Source organism: Oncorhynchus kisutch, linkage group LG3 (genome assembly GCF_002021735.2).
Source record: "Oncorhynchus kisutch isolate 150728-3 linkage group LG3, Okis_V2, whole genome shotgun sequence".
NCBI lineage: Eukaryota > Metazoa > Chordata > Actinopteri > Salmoniformes > Salmonidae > Oncorhynchus > Oncorhynchus kisutch.
This window is the reverse complement of record NC_034176.2, coordinates 66,205,610-66,229,593: the sequence shown is the minus strand read 5'-3', so window position 1 is coordinate 66,229,593 and position 23,984 is coordinate 66,205,610. Positions and strand designations below refer to the sequence as shown.

The window sequence follows — 23,984 nt, the reverse complement described above, 5'->3', positions numbered from 1 at the left end:
ACAGGATTCTGTTACAGCTGGTTACAGATCTGTGCTTGGGGTGCAAAGTAGACCGATGCTCCTCCCCCGTCTGTCTCCTCCCAAATGGAAACATGGCCGTTGTGTCCATAGCAAAAAGGATAGCAAAGCCTTGGATATAATGCTGCTAGCTAGCTAAATACGAAAGTTATCACTGCTGTATGCCAGCAGGGTTTACGTTGTGGAGTTCATCTCCAGTAAATTAGTGAATTAACTCACGGTCTACAGCTAGGCGTTCGCAAAGTTCTGCGAATGGAATGCTTGCTAGTTAGCTAAAGCTAGCTAGGTTGTTTGACGACGTAAAAGTTGCTTGCTAGCAGTTAACTACAAGGCTAGCTGGCTACTAGTAACTTGCTCGCGAGGAGGACAACCAGAGCTCGCCAGCACAGCAGCTGTGTTGACACGAAACGAAAGGAGATACCCAGCAAGCTATCCCGGCCTGATCCATATGGGGAAATCGATCTCGAAAAATTTACTGTATTGTTGACTACTTCACATTTTCAGCAGTTTATTTATTTTTGCTGTTGTTATTGTGCTAGCCAAGGTACAAGTTAGTTAACGTTTGACATTCTTTTCTCACTGAAATCATGGAAGTATCCATTAATCATCTTTAGTTATTGGACTCAAGCTATGAATAATGTTTTCTGTGAAGCCCTTGAAACCAACCTTTAAATCCTACCTTCTGCCTGTTCAGGTGAGTAACCTTACTTGACTAGCAACGTTACCCTGTCCTCGGTATACTAACAGTTACTTGCTATTACTGAGTAGTCAGCTAGCTAGGATTACTTGTTCAATATGTTGTGCATAATGTAGTTAGTTTGTTGGTCTATAATCTTTTTTATATTTCATGCAGACCGATCTGAAACAAACTCCACAGCCACCTATCAAGAAGTTAGAGGCCAAGTTACTTCCAGGTGAGTTTACAGTTCCCTCTGCCACAGCTAGCTTGTTGTTCTGACTGTTCTATTTGTAACTATCAACTATGTTATGAGTACATCGAGGCTACATAGATTTAACCACCCATCAAAATATCCCTCTCCTGAAAAATAACCAGTAAAGACTGACCTCATCCAGCTATAGTCTTTCTTTTCATGCTAAGGTAGAAGATGACTGATATTTCAATGACTAGCCAGTGAAAACTCTCATCTCTTCAGCTAAATGTAATTTCTTGTTTTGAATGTGTTCTCTGTCAGTGCACCTCACTTGTGGTTTTCCCCACAGGCATTTGGCATCCCTTATTGTCGCATCATTAGGCTGTGGTAATCTCATCCAACTGAAAGTCCATTTTCTCTGTGCTGTCTCAAGTCACCATGGCAGTGCAGTGCCTGCCTGGCCACCTTTTCATCACTGCAACTAACTGTGCATAATTTAGCCTTAGTTAACAATGGGCTGGTTCAGATATGCCTCCTTATTTTGCTGTGAAATCCCAGCTCAGAGAGGACGCTAGTTGGTTAATGACTGTCTTAAGGAGGTGACAATAAGAGATTCACAAGGGTTTTTCCTGTTCACAGAGCATCAGTCACTGAAAACTATTTCTCGCCTTTTGTGTGTTTTTCTTGAAAACTTTGAAGTTGTAATGCGTGGCAGGGCCTCAGGTTTGTTTACTTTTTTTCCATTAAGTTGGCAGTGTTTGTGTGTGAGCTAAACTGACACCCAACCTCTCCATATTACATTTTGCTCCAGTGTATTAAGATAAACAAGGAGACATTTAAAGAGAATGTAAATAATGAAAAGTCTATTTGTGTCTAACCACCACTCATCAATCTGTGTACAGGGAGGGGCCATGACCCTTCACTCAATTCATGTTGCCCCCTCCATAAACTATTGTTGCAAAAAAGCCAACAACATTCTTAAGCATTTCGGTTCGTTCGTGGCTGTTATGGAGGCGGAAGCTCACTGATATAATGGAGCAAGATTAAGAAACAGTTGACCATATGACCTTGAAGTGTCATTAGGCCTATATCTGAGTCTGAGGACAAGTTGTGAATCAGAGGTTGTGCTGTGGGACGAATTTCCCTTTGAGGCGTTCACTCCTTATAATTAAGCAACAGAGTATGGACCTTCCTTCATTCTAAAATAGATGCGCCTTGCCTGGTTTTACTTACTCTGCTGAAATAATAACAAAACCTCCCTCTTGCACTTTATTGCTATTTTCTCTGCTTTGCAGGGCTCTACACTGACTTAAATTGGAAAGGAGTTAGGAGCACAATGACTAGTATTTAATATAATAAAACTAGAATCCTTAATTATTTTACATTGCACAACAATATTTAGGCTCATATGTGAGTAAAACTGTCACACTCTGTAGCCCTGCTTTGGTATGTATAGTTTTACCCTTATCTATTTCAGCTGATTATTTTAAGGCGCTGGTATGTTTTATAGAGGGATACCGGTTTTTCCTTGGCTGGAGGTTTAGCTATTGTTATTGCTGGGTTCTGCCAGTGTGTTTCAATGAATGCTGGCAGTGAAAGTGAACATGACGCACTCACGCAGTCCCACCTGGCCTTGCTTTACAAAATACGATAGTCACCTCCTCTCCCTCAACCTGACTATGAAGAGTTTAGCCTAAATTGAATCTCAGGTTTGATTTTTACACTATGGTCTATGTTCTGATCTATAGTTCATGGCTCTGTGAGGGTGGCCCTGAATGGAGAGACTTTGGCTTTATTTGTGGGCCTCCCAGCTCCTCGGTAGTGTTGCTATGTGTCTTGAATGTGACCCATTCAAAGGGGTCTCTGATTGAATGATCCATTCAAGTGCACACCAACCTGACGAGACAGAGGACCACAGTGGGGCTAACTCATCTCAACAACTCATCTCAACTGTCCTCCTCTCTTCTGTCTTCCCCTCTCTCTCTCTGTTCATCTGTCCTCCTCCCTTAATTTCAGTAGCTCTCTGTTTATCTCTCTGTCCTCATCCGTTTCTCTCTTCATCCCTGGCTGGATCCTTTGCTGGCTGCCCACCTCTAATTAGTGAACTTTCTGGTTGGGTTTCTCCCTCTTCTCGCTGAATGTTTATTTTTTCTCCTTCTCTTGGCCTAGTTATCTCACCCCCCACACTCTCTCTCTTTCTCTCTCTCTCTTTATGTGATCTGTGTTTCTGGAGTGTGTGTGGGTGTCCAAACATAGACGACCAACATTGACTGTTTTGTTTAGGCTCCTCGCTGACACACTGTCACCTTTATGACACACGTTCATCTGAACTGTAGGCATCTGTAATAATAGTTAGATAGGTACTGTAATAGATGTCCCACTGTTGTTTTCTCAGTAAGAGAATGTGAGCTGAGGCCTCTCCTGAGGTGGTGAAAAAATGTGCCTGGCAGTGGTGTTTGCATGAGGCAAAGCTAACTCTCTGTACTCCCAAGCACATTCTCACCTCTCTGGCCCACATACTCCTACTGTCCTCAGTCTCTCTTCACGACTTAGTTTGTCAGCACATGAGTTCTGCTCCGTTAATCACACAAGCTAGGCTAATATGGGCAAAGTCATGAGTTTCTCAAAATGATGTGTCCTGTCGCTATCCATCAGCAATGTGATGGTGTTACTGGCGCACTGTACTCTACTATTGTACAGGTGGAATGCTGAAGCATATCTGTCCCTTTAACTGCCATCTTTGTGTTGTGACTGAGGCATTTCTCCCTAGTCTCGTGTGCCTCCGAGGATTGTGATAATCACTGTATACAGAGACCATGTTGGGTCTCTGAGCCTGTGTCCCTCGCCACCAGATGTCCAAACTGTGATCTGGTCTGCTAGGTGCTGTACACAAACACAGGTGGCCTGCTTTGAAAGCTACAAAACCCCAGGAAGCAAAGCCAGGTTGTGGTTAGTTGGGTCAGTTGGCAGGTGTGATCACATGAATAGCCTTTTTGATTTGATTTAGGGTTTTGTGGACTTAGTCAAAAAGGAGAACCTCATCCTAGGAAGTGTTTGTTTCCTCCAGTATGATTATGTGATATACATGTTTTTGACATGCCAATCACACACAGGATAGGCCTTGTGATTGTTCTGAATCTGTGTTACCTCTGGTCACATGATAGACCATGACCTTGGCCAACTGACATTTATCTGAATAGGCACTGAAAGTTGCCAACTCTGTGATAAACAGAGAGTGCTATGATGTAAGCGGTGAATGACATGACCACAGTACTGTTTGTTAGATGTTGTGGTAACCCAGGTTACTTACTGGCAGAGTTGCAGTCCAGTGGGGGTTAAAGGCTGCAGTCCAGGCAGTACTGTACTTTTGTGTCAGACCTGTCAGCATTCTGCCTCCACAAAAGAGTTGTTAACTCATCAAGCCAGCAGATTATTAGACCCAGCTTTGGAAGTAAATACAGGGGTGATGGTGGGCGGTTGCTGACTGGTCCCACAATTACAAGAGCGACAACCTATTTCTTCAGTCTCTCTCTCTGTTCCTTGTCTGATCTTAATCCATGCTGTGAAACATGACAGTAGAACTCCACCCTACTATACCCACTCATCTTCAATAAGACTCACAGGCCATAAAGTCTTATTGTTACATTCTTGTGCATAAGTTAAACAACTTGTGATGCAGTGACATGGGTGATATAATGTAGCTTGTAAACAATGTTTAACATGGAATACAGGCAAGAACAAATAGGCCTAGCCTTGGGCGTAATTCATAAGTAACATGTTCACGTTTGTTTATTCGTCATATACAAGGAGTAGCCTTCACAGTGCAAGATTCACCTGTACCATGTGTACTCCATGTAGAGTGAAGGATTTATTTCAGCGTGTATTTCTTTCATCACAGTCCCAGTGGGTCAGAATTTTACATACTCAATTAGTATTTGGTAGCATTGCTATTAAATTGTTTAACTTGGGTCAAACGTTTCTGGTTGCCTTCCACAAGCTTTCCACAATACGTTTGGTGAATTTTGGCCCTTTCCTCCTGACAGAGCTGGTGTAACTGAGTCAGGTTTGTAGGCCTCCTTGCTCGCACATGCTTTTTCAGTTCTGCCCACACATTTGGTATAGGATTGAGGTCAGGGCTTTGTGATGGTCACACCAATACCTTTACTTTGTTGTTCTTAAGCCATTTTGCCATAACTTTGGAAGTATGCTTGGGGTCATTGTACATTTGGAAGACCCATTTGCGACCAAGCTTTAACTTGCTGACTGATATCTTCAGATGTTGCTTCAATATATCCACATAATTTTCCGCCCTCATGATGCCATCTATTTTGTGAAGTGCATCAATCCCTCCTGCAGCAAAGCACCCCCACAACATGATGCTGCCACACCCGTGCTTCGCGGTTGGGATGGTGTTCTTTGGCTTGCAAGCCTCCCCCTTTTTCCTCCAAACAGAACATTGGTCATTATGGCCAAACAGTTATATTTTTGTTTCGTCAGACCAGAGGACATTTCTCCAAAAAATCCGGTCTTTTTCCCCATGTGCAGTTGCAACCCGTAGTCTTGCTTTTTAATGGCGGTTTTGGAGCAGTGGCTTCTTCCTTGCTGAGCGGCCTTTCAGGTTATGTCGATATCGGACTGTGGATATAGATACTTTTGTGCCTGTTTCATCCAGCATCTTCACAAGGTCTTTTGCTGTTGTTCTGGGATTGATTTGCACTTTTCACACTATAGTACGTTCATCTCTAGGAGACAGAATGCGTCTCCTTCCTGAGCGGTTTGATGGCTGCTCGGTCCTATGGTGTTTATATTTGCATACTATTGTTTGTACAGATGAACGTGGTACCTTCAGGCATTTGGAAATTGGTCCCAAGGATGAACCAGGCTTGTGGAGGTCTACAATTTGTTTTCTGAGGTCTTGGCTGATTTCCTTTGAATTTCCCATGATGTCATGCAAAGAGGCACTGAGTTTGAAGGTAGGCCTTGAAATACATCCACAGGTACACCTCCAATTGACTCAGGCTAATTGACATCATTTATTAGAAGCTTATAAAGCCATGACATCATTTTCTGGAATTTTCCAAGCTGTTTAAAGGCACAGTCAATTTAGTGTATGTAAACTCCTGAACCACTGGAATTGTGATACAGTGAATTATACATTAAATAATCTGTCTGTAAACAATTATTGGAAAAATAACTTGTGCACAAAGTGAATGTCCTAACTGACTTGCCAAAACTGTAGGTTGTTAACAAGAAATTTGTGGACTGGTTGAAAAATGAGTTTTAATGTCTCCAACCTAAGTGTATGTAAACTTCCAACTGTAAATGTACGGTCAGGCTCTAATTTGAGTGTACGGGCAGGCTCTAATTTGAGTGTACGGGCAGGCTCTAATTTGAGTGTAGGGGCAGGCTCTAATTTGAGTGTAGGGGCAGGCTCTAATTTGAGTGTAGGGGCAGGCTCTAATTTGAATGTACGGGCAGGCTCTAATTTGCTCATAGACCATGCAGTGTATAATCTGAATGAAAGCATCAAAATAAACCAGCTAAATGGAAAGTGACAGATTACATCTGGGCTGAATGGGTTAAACTCATGCTGACTGAGGGAAAATCTGTCATTTTGACATGTGATGATCCTGTTTATAGTGCTGGGCCTGGTTCGCTTTGGCTGTTCCCTGCCTGTCCTACGGTAACCCTCTGCAAAGTAGCTCCAGCTGTTATAGTCTAGTGATGCTGCAATGTCACTCACAACCATACTGCCACGATATAGGGAATCACCACTGCACTGCATTCATGTACTAGTCTATCATACAGTCTCTTCTACTTTATGTCTTCACTTCATGCAATGGTAAATTCATGCTTAATCTATCATGAAATACCAGGAATTTTGCACTATGCAAAGGTAGCAGCTGCATTCATTGATCTGGTGATTGTTTAGATTTGAAGCGTTTGAGAGACACAATGGTTTGTCATAAACATTCATGTCCTTCAATGTTGCCAGCGAGGTTGAGAGCTAATTACTGTCAGACCTCTTAGGTCCCTGTTCAGTGACACAGGAAATGGCAACATCAATAAAATCTACATGAATGGTTTAGTCTAGAAAGTTACGGTCTAGTTTAGGACTGGGTACACCTGTCTTTGATGAAGAGGGGTTTTGATCTGGATGTAAAACTTGAGAGGAGGACCTCGATCCATCAAGCAGCCTTATTAACCAAAGTGGTCTCTGTCCGTTTGAGGCTGAGCTCCGTTAAAAGTTTATGCTGGGTTCTCAGTTCTAATGGCAGATAATTTTCCCAGGAGGAGGACAGCTAGGCCCACCTGATCCCCATTCTCCTGCTCATGGGGTTTTCCTGGCAAGCCCGTAGTGCATGTGCTGAGTCTGTGAACTCCCACTGAATGGCCAGAGAGAGAGAGAGCGTGATCCTGGAGTAGAAACAGTCAGCAGTGTATGTGACTCATCATGGGCTCTTTTTTTATATTGAAAAATAAATACCTCTTGGAGCCGTGTGCATCGGGCTATGGAGGTAATTAAAAACATCTGTTTGTGAGGAGGAGAGGAAAGTCCTGTAAATGGAGGGAACCCTCATTGGTTCAGACACCAGGTTGTTTGTCAGGCTGTGGGTGTTTGTGTTTTGTCCTGAGATGCTACTGGAACCAAAGAGGGGTTAAAGAGTAGAGGTCACAACAGGCTACTAGGCCTATAGGTTAGGCAACAGCGAGTGTTGTGTTGACCTCCTCTGTCATGAAGAGGTCTAGCTATTCTATGACAGGTATTTCCACCACCCTGACCCAACGCCTCAGACTGGAATATGGGATCATTAGAGCCAATTCAAGGGCCTGAGAGGAGAAATGCACAGATCACTCTCCAGCAGCGTAACAGGAGGCCTTTGGCTCGATGGCAGAATCCTGAATGAGACTAGGAGATAGACATCTCAGTATGTGATCATTCCACTTCCATAGCACATTTTCCCAAGCTTCATTCATGTCATTACTCAGCCATCAGCCCATGTTTTGTTTCATCGCTATAAGACTTAAAATAACTTTGGTTAACACTCACACCTTCCATTTCTGTCCCTTTTAGGTCTATGTTTTATACCTCTTTTCTTTGAAACCTAAATGTCATGGTTCATGTTACTTCCTGTTTGTCATTCTCAGGGGAGATTGTGGTGAATGAAGTGAGCTTTGTGAGGAAGTGCATCGGAGCAGATAGCAGTCATGGTGACCTGTGGGGGAAACTGATATGCACCAACTTCAAGGTTTCCTTCATCACCCATGATGCCCTCCCCAAACAGGTATATTTTCAATGTGAGTGCACTCCAGTGGAGGCTGCTGAGGGGAGGACTGCTCATAATAATGACTAGAACGGCGAGAATGGAATGGCATCAGACACATGGAAACCGTGTGTTTGATGTATTTGATACCATTTCACTGATTCCGCTCCAGCCATTACCACGAGCCCGTCCTGCTTAATTAAGCTGCCACCAACCTCCTGTGGTACACTGTGTGCCTCTCTCCCAAAAATGACTGTAGCTCTATGGGCTAGTTACCCAGACATGGATTAATCCGAGACATTCTCCATTAAAATGTATTTTTAGTCCAAGACTAGTCTTAATCTGTGTCCTGGGAGACTGGCCCTACATGATCACACCTGAGTTTATTGGAGATTTATTGGAGAAAGTGTGGTCAAGGTTGTCACATGATAAGCAGCATGTGGGATAGGCCTGTTGTGAAATACCCATCAACAAAAAGGTTTGTAGGACACTGGTGTCTTTCTTCCAGTGTCAGATGTTTTTTGTAACCTCCCACCCTGTGCTTTTAGACCACCTGTTTTGTGTTAAGCTTATTTTGATGCCTTCACCTCTTAAACAACTTAGTGAGTCATCCCAGATCTGTTTACTTGAAAAACAAAAGTTTATAGGACTCGTGGACGGATTGCACTGCTCTTGGAAATCAGCCTTGATCTTAATGGTCCTCATTGATGGCAAAATTGTGGGTTTGCCTTTCAGTGCAAATGGGGTAACTTTTAGATTCACACATTTGCTCGAAAGTTGTCAATGATCTCCATTCATCAGCTGATTCCATGTTAATCATTATATTTCACTGAAATACAAAAACAACAGTATCATCATCAGTGTTCCTGGCAGAGCATTTCCAGATGGTTCAAATATTCTCTTCTCAGCTGTTGATAACATGTGGTGCAGTCTCACTCTGCTCCAGTTAAAACCTCTGGTCTCCCTGGAACTATTGTTTGCTTTTTCCCCAGGTACCTACACTCCTCACCATGTTGATCTCTGTGTTGTGTTGTGTTCTCTCAGAGGTTCCAGGTTGCCAACCGTCTGCTTGGAGAGCACGATGTTCCCCTTGCGTGTGTGGAGCAAGTGGTGACAGGTAAGACCATGTGCTATTATGCTAACCATGGTGATGAGCTGGTAAACAAACTCAAACAGCAATCTCCACCAAAATATAACTCTCAGTGGAAAGTAGCCTACTCATATGACACTGGCAGTCCCTTTAGTACAGAAAAAAATATCAGTTTAAGTTCCTGACAGGTAACATTTTTTTTAATAGCCTGTGTAAAATAAATTACCTCTGAAACGCATTGCCCCCCACAATTTTGTCTTTATGACCGATATAGTGGATTTTGTAAGACCCCCCCCCATACTTCTTGGACCGCTACAGCTGTAATGCTTCATCTACACCCAGCTGTTGAACTATGAATGCACAATGGACAGGTTGTGCTCTCCTCCTTTGAAATCCCCATGAATGTTTTTTTTGTCTGATGGCTGAGGGACCAATCTGATCCAATCTGGCTGACCCCAGTCTCTGTGTTTAGGCTGATACCAAGCTGATTTGACACACACCATTGACTTAAACCCGTTTTGGTAACTGCCTGCCTGCTCCCCCTGGACACGGATCCATTTTTAGTATCTCCATAGATGAGGTCATAGCCCAGACAGAGGGCCCTGGCTGAAAAGCCTGTTCCGGATGAACCTTGTTTGTGTAACTCATAGCCTCACTCTCTGCTGACATGGCTGGGAGCGTGGGGCTGTTGTGCTGAGCTGATAGAGCATGAAGCAATGTTTTCTACTCAGTACGCCCTCAACAAAGGTCCTTTATGAGAGCCTTAGCTTGGCAAAATTACTGACCCAACGCTCCACCCACCACAAACTGAGACGAGGCATTGGTCTTATCCTTGTCTGGTAAGGTAGTGAAGGTGTGTGCAGGTGGTGGTACACAGGCCAAGACTAGATTCCTGGTGTGCCATGGAAACATGCAAATAATCCCCTTCTGGTTCTAAGATCATTATATACTGAACCAAAATATAAATGCAACATGCAACAATTTCAAGATTTGACTGAGTTACAGTTCATATAAGGAAATCAGTCAGTTAAAATAAATACATTTGGCCCTAATCTATGGATTTCACCGGTGGTGGAAAAAGTTCCCAATTGTCATACTTGAGGAAAAGTAAAGATACTCTTTTACTTGAGTCATTAAAAAAAAAAAAAAAAGGTAAGTCACCCAGTAAAATCCTACTTTAGTAAAAGTCTAAGTATTTGGTTTTCAATATACTTAAGTATCAAAAGTATGAATCATTTCAAATTCCTTATATTAAGCAAACCAGACAGCACCATCTTCTTGTTTTTTAAAATGTATTTACAGTTAGCCAGGTGTACGCTGCAACACTTAGACATCATTTACAAATAAAGCATGTGTTTAGTGAGTCTGCCAGATCAGAGGCAGTAGGGATGACCAGGGATGTTTTCTTGATAAGCGTGTGAATTAGACCATTTTCCTGTCCTGCTAAGCATTCAAAATGTAACGAGAACTTTTGGGTGTCAGGGAAAAGGTAAGGAGTAAAAAGTACATACTTTTGTGTAGGAATGTAGTGAAGTAAAAGTTGTCAAAAATATTAATAGTAAAGTAGCTAGCTACTTCCAGACACTGTGCTGCTGGCAACAAAAGCCAGAATTAACAATGACCATTGAGAACGCACAATGACTATACCACTTATTTGAAGTCATTACTTTATAACATTGCTCAACATTTTCTTGACATTTGTCAAATCAATGAATTTGTATCTTAAGACCAATAAGCATACTACATACATACTCAATAAATGTATTTTGTCTGTTCTGAATGACGTATCCACTCACTAACGCTCTCTGCCAGTCCGAGCGGCTCCCTTTTCTGCTCTGCTTAGTCGGAGTGTGGGACTCCCTGCCACATCTAACGCAACCTCGGTCTCCCCAGGGGCAATCAGCAAACTGAGTTAGCCATCCCGTCCTTGTCGCCAAATTGTCAGAGGAAAAGAGACTGCAGATTCTTTCAAACATCAAATGTATTATATGATTTGCAAAAATGAAGCAATCAACCATCACTAAGAATAGTCAGAGTTGAAAGCTCTACGAACAGAGTTGGCTCTCAGCTTTTATAGAAAAGTTTGATCTCTTTGTTTTTGTGGCAGTTAGCAGATGTGTGCAAACAGGGGTGGGAGACGTTGTGTATAAAAGGCGTTTAGTTTGTCTCTGTAGATAGCTGACGTTGCCACCATTGTCTGTTCTTTCCTGCAAGTTTCCATACAGAGGAGTTCCTGCAGATAGTACAAACGGGATGTCACATGTCGCACCCAGCTCTTATTTGTACGCCCAGACTTATAACTGTCCCACAAGACAACAAGCCTGCATCAGCGGAAAAAAACACTATCATATAACAATGGACAACAGTTATCTAAGTCAAAACAGCATAGTATGTCTAATTTAGTAATTTTCCACGAAAACATTACTACAGGCAGCATGCCCAATTGCCCACTGTCAACTTGAGACATGTGGCATTGTGTTGTGTGACAAAACTGCACATTTTAGAGTGGCCTTTTATTGTCCTCAGCACAAGGTTCACCCGTATTTCAGCTCATGAGACATGGCACCAACACTTTACATGTTGCGTTTATAATTTTGTTCAGTATATTTCAGAGGGTGAAATAAACCGTTGAATCTTGTGGAAAAGGTTTTACCATATATAATACTCGAGGAACCTCTGAAAAAGATTATTCTGTATTCAGAATAACATAAGTATATTTAGAGTATTACCCCATAAAGGGTCATCCGAACATGAAGAATGAAGTTCCTCATTTGTTTTTAGACAGCTGAGGTCTGGTGGATTAATTTCAGTTCCTACTTGGTTGAATTTCTCTGAAGCTCTGTGGTGACATAGATAATCAGTTTTTCTGTGTAATCTTTGGTCACTCAGCTGCCTACTTCCCACATGTACATTACCCCACACTATACTAGTGTTGTCCCAGATCGGTACTGTATGAGCTTTAGCCTAACTCTAAAAAACATTAGGCTTACAGACCTGGGACCAGGCAACTACTGTTACTATTTGCCTATCCATTAGCCCTAATAATGTGTGCACCTTAGCCACGCTCAAGGTACTAAATGATATCATAACCGCCATCGATAAAAGACAGTACTGTGCAGCTGTCTTCATCGACCTGGCCAAGGCTTTCGACTATGTCAATCGCCACATTCTTATCGGCAGACTCAACAGCTTTGGTTTCTCAAATGACTGCCTCGCCTGGTTCACCAACTACTTCTCAGACAGAGTTCAGTGTGTCAAATCGGGGGGCCTATAGTCCGGGCCTCTGGCAGTCTCTATGGGGGTACCACAGGGTTCAATTCTCGGGCCAACTCTTTTCTCTGTATATATCAATGATGTCGCTCTTTCTGCGGGTGATTCCCTGATCCACCTCTACGCAGACGACACCATTCTGTATACATCTGGCCCTTCTTTGGACACTGTGTTAACTAACCTCCAAACAAGCTTCAATGCCATACAGCACTCCTTCCGTGGCCTCCAACTGCTCTTAAATGCTAGTAAAACCAAATGCATGCTTTTCAACCGTTTCGCTGCTTGTACCCGCCTTGCCCTACCAGCATCACTACTCTGGATGGTTCTGACTTAGAATATGTGGACAACTACAAATACCTAGGTGTCTGGCTAGACTGTAAACTCTCCTTCCAGACTCATATTAAACATCTCCAATCCAAAATTAAATCTAGAATCGGCTTCCTATTTCGCAACAAAGCCTCCTTCACTCACCCCGCCAAACTTACCCTTGTAAAACTGACCATCCTACCGATCCTCGACTTCGGCGATGTCATTTACAAAATAGCTTCCAACACTACTCAGCAAACTGGATGCAGTCGATCACAGTGTCATCCGTTTTGTCATCAAAGCCCCATATACCACCCACCACTGCGACCTGTATGCTCTTGTCGGCTGGCCCTCGCTACATATTCGTCACCAGACCCACTGGCTCCAGGTCATCTACAAGTCTATGCTAGGTAAAGCTCCTCCTTATCTCAGCTCACTGGTCACGATAACAACACCCACCCGTAGCACGCGTTCCAGCAGGTATATCTCACTGGTCATCCCCAAAGCCAACACCTACTTTGGCTGCCTTTCCTTCCAGTTCTCTGCTGCCCAATGACTGGAATGAATTGCAAAAATCGCTGAAGCTGGAGACTTATATTTCCCTCACTAACTTTAAATATCAGCTATCAGAGCAGCGAACCGATCGCTGCAGCTGTACATTGCCCATCTGTAAATAGCCCATCTAATCTACCTACCTCATCCTCATATTGTTTTTATTTACTTTTCTGCTCTTTAGCACACCAGTATCACTACTTGCACATCATCTGCTCATCTATCACTCCAGTGTTAATTTGCTAAATTGTAATTACTTCGCTACTATGGCCTATTTATCAGTTGTAAATGAGAACTTGTTCTCAACTAGCCTACCTGGTTAAATAAAGGTGAAATACATTTTTAAAAGCACTGTCTCGCCCCTGGTCTTTTGTTTTGTGTTTGTTCCTCTCAGTGAACGATGCTAAGGGGAAGCAGAAGGTTCTGTGTTCCAACCAGAAGCTGAAGTTTAATCCCACCGAGCTCGTCCTTTACTGCAAGGACTTCCGAATCATCAGGTTCCGCTTCGACGAGGCTGGGCCCCAAAGCGCCAAGAAGGTTTGCGATATAAGCTTTCTGAACAAAATGGACATTTTTGATGTATAAACACTATATAAATTTACATGGTGTTGACTCTTGAATTGTACCTGAGGCTAGATACCATCTAGCATGGTAATCCTCCAACTCAACTCTGCCTCTGGATTAGTTTCTAAGAGGATTTCACTGGTAATTCACTGTGGAGTGGAATGCCTCTGCTGTCAGTATAGCTGTTCCCAAAAGACTGCCACAGTCAGATTTAAATCTTTTTTTAATCATCTCTTGCTAGCCTACATGATTATCAGTGTTAAGTCCCATTATGTGAGTATGAGCGCAAACATGCTGGCAATGACACTAGTTAATCCTTTATTTTGGATGAGAAAAAATGCCATGTGTACTATGTCCTCTCCCAGAAAACCAAACAGGACTGTATGTGTATGGTAACCCCATTGACCAACACACTGAGGAGGCCCTTCTTGGGCGATGTAGGCTTCCCTGTATCCTCCTTTCTGTGCCTTTCCTCCCCTCTCCACCCCTCTTCTCCCCTCTTCTATTTCTGACAGCAAAGCCAACAAACAGGCCTGGTCAAGAGCATTCACCTGGAGTTTTTATTTATTTTTATTTCACCTTTATTTAACCAGGTAGGCTAGTTGAGAACAAGTTCTCATTTTACAACTGCGACCTGGCCAAGATAAAGCAAAGCTGTGCGAAACAAACTACAACAGAGTTACACATGGAATAAACAAGCATACTGTCAATAAAACAATATTTAAAAAAAGTCTGTATACAGTGTTACCGAGCCCTGTGGGCCTGTTGAGCTCATTCTAGACAATGTGATGCTGTGTGCAGTGAGAAGGAGCCGGGTAGGAGGGAGAAGGAGCCGGCTAGGAGGGAGCCGGGTAGGGGGGGAAAGGGAGCAGGGTAGGGGGAAGAAGGAAGCAGGGTAGGGGAGAGAAGGAGCCACATATGAAGCCGGATAGAGAGGTTTTAAAGTCACCACAAAAAACAACCAGGGAACAAAACATTCAGCCCTCTAGTTTCTGATCACTCTGCAAACACAGATGCTGTGCACCCCAGGTTCTGGTACAAAAGTGAATTCTGTGTTATGTGGAGTAAGGCCTCCAAGAGTTCTTAGCAGCAGCCCTGAGTCCTCTGCATGGCCGTGGCAGGGAGACCGCAGATCTCAGTATATCTTCCTGACAGCCTGATTCTATGTACACACGTGACCTTAGATCTCCAGCCAGAGCGCATGGTGCGTGGGAGCAGTTTGTCAGAGAAAGGGGGAGCTAGCGCTTGAAGCCCCTCAACACACACCTGAAAGATATTGAACTAAGAAGTAACTATTAACGTTACCTGGCTACTCTGCCTTCCAATGCAGGGGGGGGGGGTCTTGGGCACTGTTATGACAGCTGTTTAGAAGTCCAATGGTAACTCCTGGTTGTTTCTGATTACACATGGTGTTTTTTATGAATGGGTGTTTCTGCTGTAAGTATTGGAATGGTACAGAGTGGGATTTAACTGCACTCCCTGTGTCTTTCTATATGGGGACACACAGTGTAATTACTGTAGGGAGCTAAACCAGGGCTTGGTCCTTTTTCTTTGTGACATATGGAATGAAGCCATTCTATAATAGCTTATTATACCAAAGGAATTTACAGAGTTGGGAGCAGTCTCTCAAATATACACAGAGGCACACACACGCATACATACATGAACACAAGTTCCTTCCTTGTGTCCTGTGTTTTGGTCGCAGCTCCTCCAATGAATGGACAGCATTGTGTAATTCTATGCCACTGCCACTGATGGAAAGCTCCAAACGCCAGACTCAGTCCTCTATCCCAATAGAAATAGGTGTCCTGCTAAGGTTTGCTTTCCTAGGTTTCACTTAAATGAAATCCTGGCTGCCACGCTTAACTCTGAATGCTTGGAGCAACTTAGCTACCCAGATCGTCCCATGGCACACTTACAAATACATGATTATGGTTCAATGGTTGAAGTCTTTCAAATGTTTGCCGTTGCTTTTCAACGTTTGCCTTTTATTAGAAATAGTGAGACATAAATGAATGTCTTTGTCACTCACTTAAAATGAAATACAGCATGTGGTGAAATGACTTGTGTTTTTTTTATTAATGGTCAAATTCAAGTTTGATTTTACTCTTCATAGTATTCCTGTGTGAGAGTTCTATCTACCCTTCAAGGTGTAGAAAACATGACTTCGTGCCTCAGCTGTTGAGAATGTCTGGGCTAAATAATACATTCTGCTGTTTAAATGGTGGGATCTTGTAGTAAAGGTAGAGGCCCCTTGTAGCCAAGGCACAGCTTGAAGTGTTATTGAATGTTCCCAAGCAGGTTCCTGAGTCTTTAGCCAATAAAAGCATCACCTCCAAATGAATAAAAACAACTCCTGTAAGAGGTGAACAGAAAAACACTGGCTGTGGTCAGCAGACTCCGAGGCAGCCAGAACGTGCCTCAAAGTGCATTTCAAAGACACAACTCATTGAAAAGGGACAGCATATCCTATGGAGTCACTGAAACCTGTCTCCATTCACAGTACAGAATTATCTGCCGTCACATCTTAAAGATTCTAGCAGACCATCTCCCTTAGATTGTATTGTTGGGGCCAGGATATTTTCCAGACTCCCTGACCTGAGAAGTGGTGCATTTCCATACAGGACTTACCGCAGTGTTTTACCCAAAATACTGGGAAGTATACTGGGAAGTTTCCATTTATGTGTGCCGGCACCCATGTCATTGGACCATGGCTCCTGCAGATCTGCTCTCACCTGGGGCCAAATCCAGGCCACTGCTACTTTTCAGCCTGCATTTACATAACAATGGTTTACTATGAACTTTAACACCTCACAAAACAACTGTTTTGATTCTTCAGAAGTTGTTTATTCTGCTCTTCACTAGTCCTCACTGCCAGCCTTAGCTATGGAAACAATTTCCCTAGTATAATATAAAGGTGTATACTCTGGTGTTACAGTCAAAATGCAGCAAAGGGAAACTTCCAGGCTCGTATAACTAGGCCCTACAGTGCATTCGGAAAGTGTTCAGACCCCTTCCACATTTTATGTTATGTTACAGCCTTATTCTAAAATGTTAATGAATTGTTTTTTTCCCCCCTCAACAATCTTAACACAATACCCCATAATGACAAAGCAAAAACACACGTTTTTAGAAATCTTAGCAAATGTAAAAATATATATATATAGTTTAGTTTTTATATTTAATACATTTGCGAATAAATCTAAACCTGTTTTACTTTGTCATTATGGGGTTTGTATGTAGATTACTGAGGAAAAAATATTGTTATCCATTTTAGAATACGGCTGTAACGTAACAAAATGTGGAAAAAGTCAAGGGGTCTGAACACTTTCCGAAGACACTATGTACTGTATATTTGCTGGACCTGTTCAGTTCCTTCCTTTTGAAGTCATGTGTTTGCCCCACCCTGTGATTTAAGGTTTGCCTGGCCATCGCTCACTACTCCCAGCCCGCTGATCCCCAGCTGCTGTTTGGCTTTGAGTACATAGGGAAGCAATACTATGGATCCTTGGGTAGGTATACAGTACACTGCTTAATCATCTGGTTCTGACTGAAAAGGCTTTGACACACCCTTATTCCCTGTGGCCTGCCAAACTGTTCTAGCTATCAATAGCATCCCCACTGTACATGTCTTGACATGTGAGGAACCTAAAGGAAAACATGCCGAAATACACTGTTAACGGAACAATGTGATCAATTGAGTTTTGTTGGAACACCGGGGCATCAACAGATATTTACAATTGTTGCAATGTTTGAGTTGAAGGAAATACAGCAAGCAGGTGTGTGTCTTTAATTAGCAAGAACTCACTGCTACATGTGCAGGGGAGCGAGTTAATGGCGTAGATCCCGGAGGAGGACTGCAGATGCCCCTGTTTGACCGGCCCTCTGAATGGGACCGAGAGATCAAGAGAACAGGTGCAGCAGAGTGGAGGGTGTGCTCCATCAACGAGGGCTACGTCGTCTCACCCAGGTGGGGCCCACATACTTTAGGGGAGTGGGGATGAGGGGGAGGGAGGGTTACTGCAGGCGTTCAGCTCATTTTCTAAACGACATCATGGATTATTACCAGATTTGGATTATGATTAACATAGCTCATTAGAGTGTCATAATCCTCATCAGGCAGAATGGTAATACTTTATGTAACACACTTAGGTAATGGCTTACATTGACACTTTATGTAATAGAATCTTTGTGGAGATGTAAATGTAGTAATTGCTTCACTTGCTGCCACAGAATTTTAGTTATTTATTTTCATATTGTGGTGAACCATTTCAGGCTCTGCTGTGGATAATATGATGCCCGACTCAGTGACATCAAATGTTAACCTCTTGCCATTTGGAGCATCTCTGTAATGCATATTTCCCTCTTATATTTCTCTCTCCAGTCTCCCAGAGTACGTTGTGGTCCCAGTGTCCCTGGCGGATCAAGACCTGAAGCAGTACCTATGTTTTTTCACTGCTCACCGCATCCCTGTGAGTGGCCAGCCTCTTTCATCCCAAAAAACAAACGCTTTTGCTTAATAAAAGCCTTTCTTGCTGTTTTAGACAGAATCCCCTAGACCGACTGTTTCTATCAAGTATTAATGACTACGATTTGTTAAGTGCTTTGAGAGGAGTGACTATGCATTTGAGCATATGTGAGTGTTTGTAAGTGAGAGAACAAGGGGGACCCGTTTGTGTGTGACTGCTGAAACATGACAAGGTGGTGTGTGTTTCCCTTAGTTGTGGTGCTGGAATCACCCCAACGGGAGTGCCCTGGTGCGCATGGCCAGCATCAGTGACCCACTGCAGCAGAGGAAGCTGGACCAGAGGTATAATAAGACTGAATAGAATATCAATGAATCCATTTATATTTGTTGATGTTTTCATATTGTTTACTACAATCATCTGTTTTCAATTTCCTTTCAAATAGTGTGATTATCATGTCAGCACTGTGATTTGTTATTTTGGCATAACTGACAAGTGAGATTGCCAAACTATTCTGTCCAGACTCGCAGTACCAAAGAGAAGTAAATAAACTGCTTGTCAAATAAGCAGTGCTGTTAAGACCATTTCCAACAGTCTTTTCCTGCTCTGTGTTGTGGTAGGATCTGTAGTGCCATAACAAAGAGCCACCCACAGCGCAGTGACGTCCTCAAGTCCGACCTGGACAAGAACCTGCCCAACATCCAGGACATCCAGGCTGCCTTTGTCAAAGTGCGGCAGATCTGTGTCATCGGTAAGTCGGAGGAATTGAAATCAATCAATCAAATGAATGTTGTGATTTATTTGTTGCTTAATTCATTTTTTTATGAAGGCTGAAGGCCCTTTGTTGTTGTTCGGCTTTTATTGCTGCTCTTAGGGATTCTGAAAGCTTTTGGGATGTTTGACTGTGTGTTTGTTTGTGTGCAGAGCCCTTTGAGGAGTCTGAGGAGAAGTGGCTGTCGTCCATGGAAAGCTCTCGATGGCTGGAGTATGTCAGGTATGTGCAAATATTTAGACGCCACTGGCCCAGCAGGGTGGCTCACCATGCTGTTTGCACTGGCATTGCCGCTGTCCTGTCCTGCATGAAGTTTCATTTAGAAAAGTACTAGCATTGACAGACGCTCCTGCGTGTTCTCTCTCTACCATCTGGTATATATATTAGTCATTTTATTTACATTTTTTAATGGTGGTAATATTTCATGAACAAGAACAGGATCATTTTGGTTGGACTCAACTTTTGGTCAGAGTTAATGAATGTCGTACTTAAGATGTATGTGTAAATGTTTGTACCTAGAGTAAAGTCAACTGTATCCTTTCATATTCCTGTCTCCAGGGCCTTCCTGAAGCATTCAGCCGAGGTAGTCTACTTGCTGGAGGGAAAACATGTGTCTGTCATTCTGCAAGGTAAAGAAATGCATGGTTTTGTCCTTTAGTTGTGTGTCTGTCTGTCTGACCTGTATTTCTCTCCTCTTCTCTTCTCTCCTTCTTTTCTCTTCTCTTCTTTTCTCTCTTCTCTTCTCTCTTCTCTCTTCTCTCTCCAGAGGAAGAAGACCGGGACCTGAGCTGTGTGGTGTCCTCTCTGGTACAACTGATGCTGGACCCTCACTTCCGTAGCCTCACTGGCTTCCAGAGCCTGGTGCAGAAGGAGTGGGTGATGGCTGGCCATCGCTTCCTCCACCGGTGCAACCACTTGAAGAAGAATGACAAAGAGGAGGTAGGCTTAGTCTATTTGCATACTTGACATGGAGCTTGACATGGAGATGTACTTTGAAATGTTGTCATTGTTTTTGTGTCCAGGGATTTTAGTAATTTAGCAAACACTCTTAACCTTAATTGCTCCTGTAAGTCGCTCAGGATACGTGCCTTGCTCAAGGGCACATCAACAGATTGTTCACCTAGTCGGCTCAGGGAGTCAAACCAGCAACCTTTTGATTACTGGCCGAACGGTTTTAATCGCTAGACTACCTGCCGCCCTTAATCACAATATTCTCTACCTTTCCCCTATTCCTCTCCTCAGTCTCCTCTGTTTCAGCTGTTCCTGGACTGTGTGTGGCAGATTATAAATCAGTACCCAGCAGCCTTTGAGTTCACTGAGACGTACCTGACTGTGCTCAGTGACAGCATGTGGATCCCTGTCTTCAGCACCTTTCTCTTCAACTGTCCCCAGCAGCGCACTGAGAACAGCATGGTGAGGAGCTCACACACACACAAAGCCACAAACACAGGAAGTTCCCCCTCAACAACATAGTTGCGGTTGTATTAAACTCCGTCAACGCACCTCTGATATGCAGCTCAGAACTGTGTGCAGTATTAGTAACCTTAACTGTCCTCCCCCACAGGATTTTGCTAAGAGTAAGTGCATCCCTATGGGGGAGGAGAAGGCCCTGCGTTTCCCCCCTGTCTGGGACTGGTCACAGCAGTTCACCCCCAAAGACCAGGCCCTCTTCAACAACCCCATGTATGTTGGAAAAGGTGCCACCTGTGTTCAGAATGGAACAGTGAAGTCCTTTAGACGCACCAAGGTCAGTTTGCTCTCTTTGTTTGAGAATGCAAATGAATACAGTGAAAGGGAGAGTTGTCAACTACCCCTTAACAGGATAAGTACATTTCAATTCTAGATGTGTAAATTAGGGAGCTTTGCAAGAATAGCTATGCAAGACTATCCAGGGACAGTCCCAGATGCCTGGAAATAACCTGAATTCATAAAGATCAAAATGTCCATCAAAGTAAAATCAACACCATCTACATGTATACATTCTAAATTCTAAATTCAATAACTTGTAAATGAGTGTGTGTTCCTTTCTCTTCCAGAAAAACTACAGTTCTACACTCCGAGGGATGCCCTCTTCCCTGAGGAACATCCTGATGGACGGCCATGACAGCCTCACCCTGACCAGGCGGAACTCCCTGGTGCCGCGGCTCAAACCAGACTTCTCCCAGATCAGAGAGGTGGTAGAGAGCCCAACAGAGCGCTTCTTCAGGGACTGGGTCTCCCGGCCCGCAGACCTACAGGGGATGCTCATCCCCCAGCTCCTGCCTTCACACCTGGCCCTGTGGAGGCTCTACTTCCTGCGCTGGGTCCCTGAAGCCAGCATCCCCAAGGGCGGCCCTGTAACCGCATACCACAAGCTCTCCCAGCTGGCTGATGAGGTAGAGAAGCTGCAGAGCCAGCTACGCCAGTACAAGGGGGCCACTCCGGCCAGCACCCCGACCTCCAACCCCAGCGCCCCCCCATCAGACCACAGCAGGATGTACTTTAAGGCCGGTTCCACCCACGAGCCCTCTTCAATTCCAGAGTACCTCAGCTCCTCCTTCCCTTTCTCTCCCGTGGGGAACATGTGCCGCCGCAGCATCCTGGGCACTCCTCTCAGCAAGTTCCTGAACGGGGCAAAGACATGGCTCTCCACTGAAACTCTGGCCAATGAGGCACTCTGAGGTCCCGTGGCTAAAGTTCTCACTCAAATCAGTGCTTAGAGTCCAGAAGGGATGTACTATCATGCTAGAGGCCAGAGGCTAGCTCAGTTGAATATGATGATGTGGCTGTTTGTTTTTGCACAAGATTATTATTATTTGCTTAAATCACACATTCTTCAGGGGTTTGCCAGGGTTGCTCTCTGTAGGAAGTCAATTTTGATTTCCAGTTTCACTTTCTAGTTTTAGATTCAGTTGAGTACGTAGAAGAATGTTAGTGGAATATGATTTTGTAGTGACATTGATGTAGTGCTGATGACACTTTGCGAAGGAAAAAAGGAGTTATGAGGAGGAGTTAAATCTGTGGTAGACACTTATCGCTTTATTTGTATCACTTAATATAGTTTAGTTGTATTTCTAGAGACCTTCTGGTAAGGTCCTGCATTATTTCTAGAATGAATAATAACTAAATAGTGAAAGGAGAAGGGCAGACGGGGCTATTTACTATTAGGCCTTCTTGCAGGAAATGATCTTCAATCACACAACACACCAATAAAATGCCAGGGAACGAACTGGCACTGGAAAATGTCTTCACTGTTCGAGACAATACATTTGTGGACTTTCATCAATCAACTTTTCCCGTGATGGCTTTGGCATTGAAATGCATCAGTATCTGGACATGTATGTTTTGGAGCTGTGGGCAGTAAAGAACTTCTGGGCAGGCTGGATACCTGTCCTATAATTACTGTACACCCACACAGCCTGAACCGATGCTGCTAATGGCTGGACGCCGCCTGAACGGATGCTCAGACAATCATCATGTCTATTCACCATAGTCAGGTGATTTGTTTCAGAGTGGGTTTGAAGTGGAGACATGTAACCAGTTGGAATCTGTTTTCTCTAATGAGCCCTCATTGCTCCTTCACCTGATATTAACAAGACAAATCCCAAATATGAAGTGAAGCTGTATGAAATAACTACTGGTAATGGTGATGGTTGTTTGAATTCTGAGAAGGTGAAAATAATATTGGCAAATAATGTACAGTTTTATTGCTTGAAATGACTAATTTTACAATTTTCTAATTATGGTATTCACTGTTTTTTAGCCCCAACTTCTAGTTTATATTCCATTAATGCACAGCCCTTGTTTTAGTTTACCACTAATTCACAGCATTGGTGCACTCAGCAGTTATTGTATAACAATTGTGCTCTTCATTTGACACAATTTGATATTGATCAACAGCGCACATATTTATTCAGTAATGCAAATGGTCTAAAACGGGAATGTAGGAAATTCCTTTTTAGATGGAAATTTGGGTTACTTACTGTGTTCAATGTACCGGTTCAATTCTATCACTTATTCTGCTATGCATGTTGTTACACCCAGAGTAATGACATTAAGGGAGACTGAGTACTTCAAAAGCTGCATCTGGAAGCCAAATTTAAGTGCTTGATCTGAAGTACCATGTTGGGATTAATGTTATGTTGTACATTTGTGCTCTGTGGAGTGTCAATGTGTTAGGTCAAGTTTGGAGATGCACATTTAATGCTTGCAGAACACTTGTTGGAAAATTGAGGGTTCTGAAGTGCAAAAGCACTGCACCACAGGGGATCACAGCTGTAAGGCCAAATGTCAATGTTAAAGAATTTAGAGCAAATAAAAATGCTAACACTTTCTGTATTTGTCGTTGTATTGTCGTTGTATTTTATTATGGAGGGTGAGATTTTTCGTTAAATTCCTGTACTCAGTATTTCACAGACATCCAATAAAATAGCTGCAACGCTTGTGACTGGGCTGGATTGCGAAGCTGTCAAAATGAGATGATTAGCAATGTCTGCAACACATATTTGAGGGAAACTGAAAATATTCACATGCTATTCAAATTAATATATTAACCATGCTATATACAGGTCTGATTACATTCAAACCAGATCATACTACAGTCAGTGTATGGATAAGAAAATGCAAAGCTACTGTACACTCTAACGTATATCAATAAGCATGCCACCAGCACCCCCTGCTGTAAATTCGGAGCATCAACCGTGAAAATTGCAAAAACAACACGTCACAATAATATACCGGTACTGTAAATCTGAGAAATTACTGCATTCGTATTTCAAGCACCTCCTAACGAATCTCAATAAGATACCCATAATGGCTAAAATACCACCT

General features: G+C 43.1%; 1 protein-coding gene across 1 annotated transcript; it reads left to right on the top strand.

Annotated features, from left to right (window-relative positions):
* The first annotated feature begins 53 nt into the window (after positions 1 to 53).
* On the top strand, positions 54 to 23,492 carry LOC109887773 (myotubularin-related protein 10). Its single transcript, XM_020479061.2, has 16 exons — positions 54 to 712; positions 872 to 932; positions 8,040 to 8,176; positions 9,200 to 9,272; positions 13,768 to 13,910; positions 17,356 to 17,449; positions 17,760 to 17,907; positions 18,322 to 18,409; positions 18,659 to 18,747; positions 19,024 to 19,154; positions 19,328 to 19,397; positions 19,734 to 19,804; positions 19,942 to 20,114; positions 20,418 to 20,588; positions 20,740 to 20,922; positions 21,212 to 23,492. The coding sequence occupies exons 1-16, from the start codon at positions 656 to 658 to the stop codon at positions 21,833 to 21,835; spliced, it is 2,313 nt and encodes a 770-aa protein (XP_020334650.2). The 5' UTR covers positions 54 to 655; the 3' UTR covers positions 21,836 to 23,492.
* Positions 23,493 to 23,984: the final 492 nt, after the last annotated feature.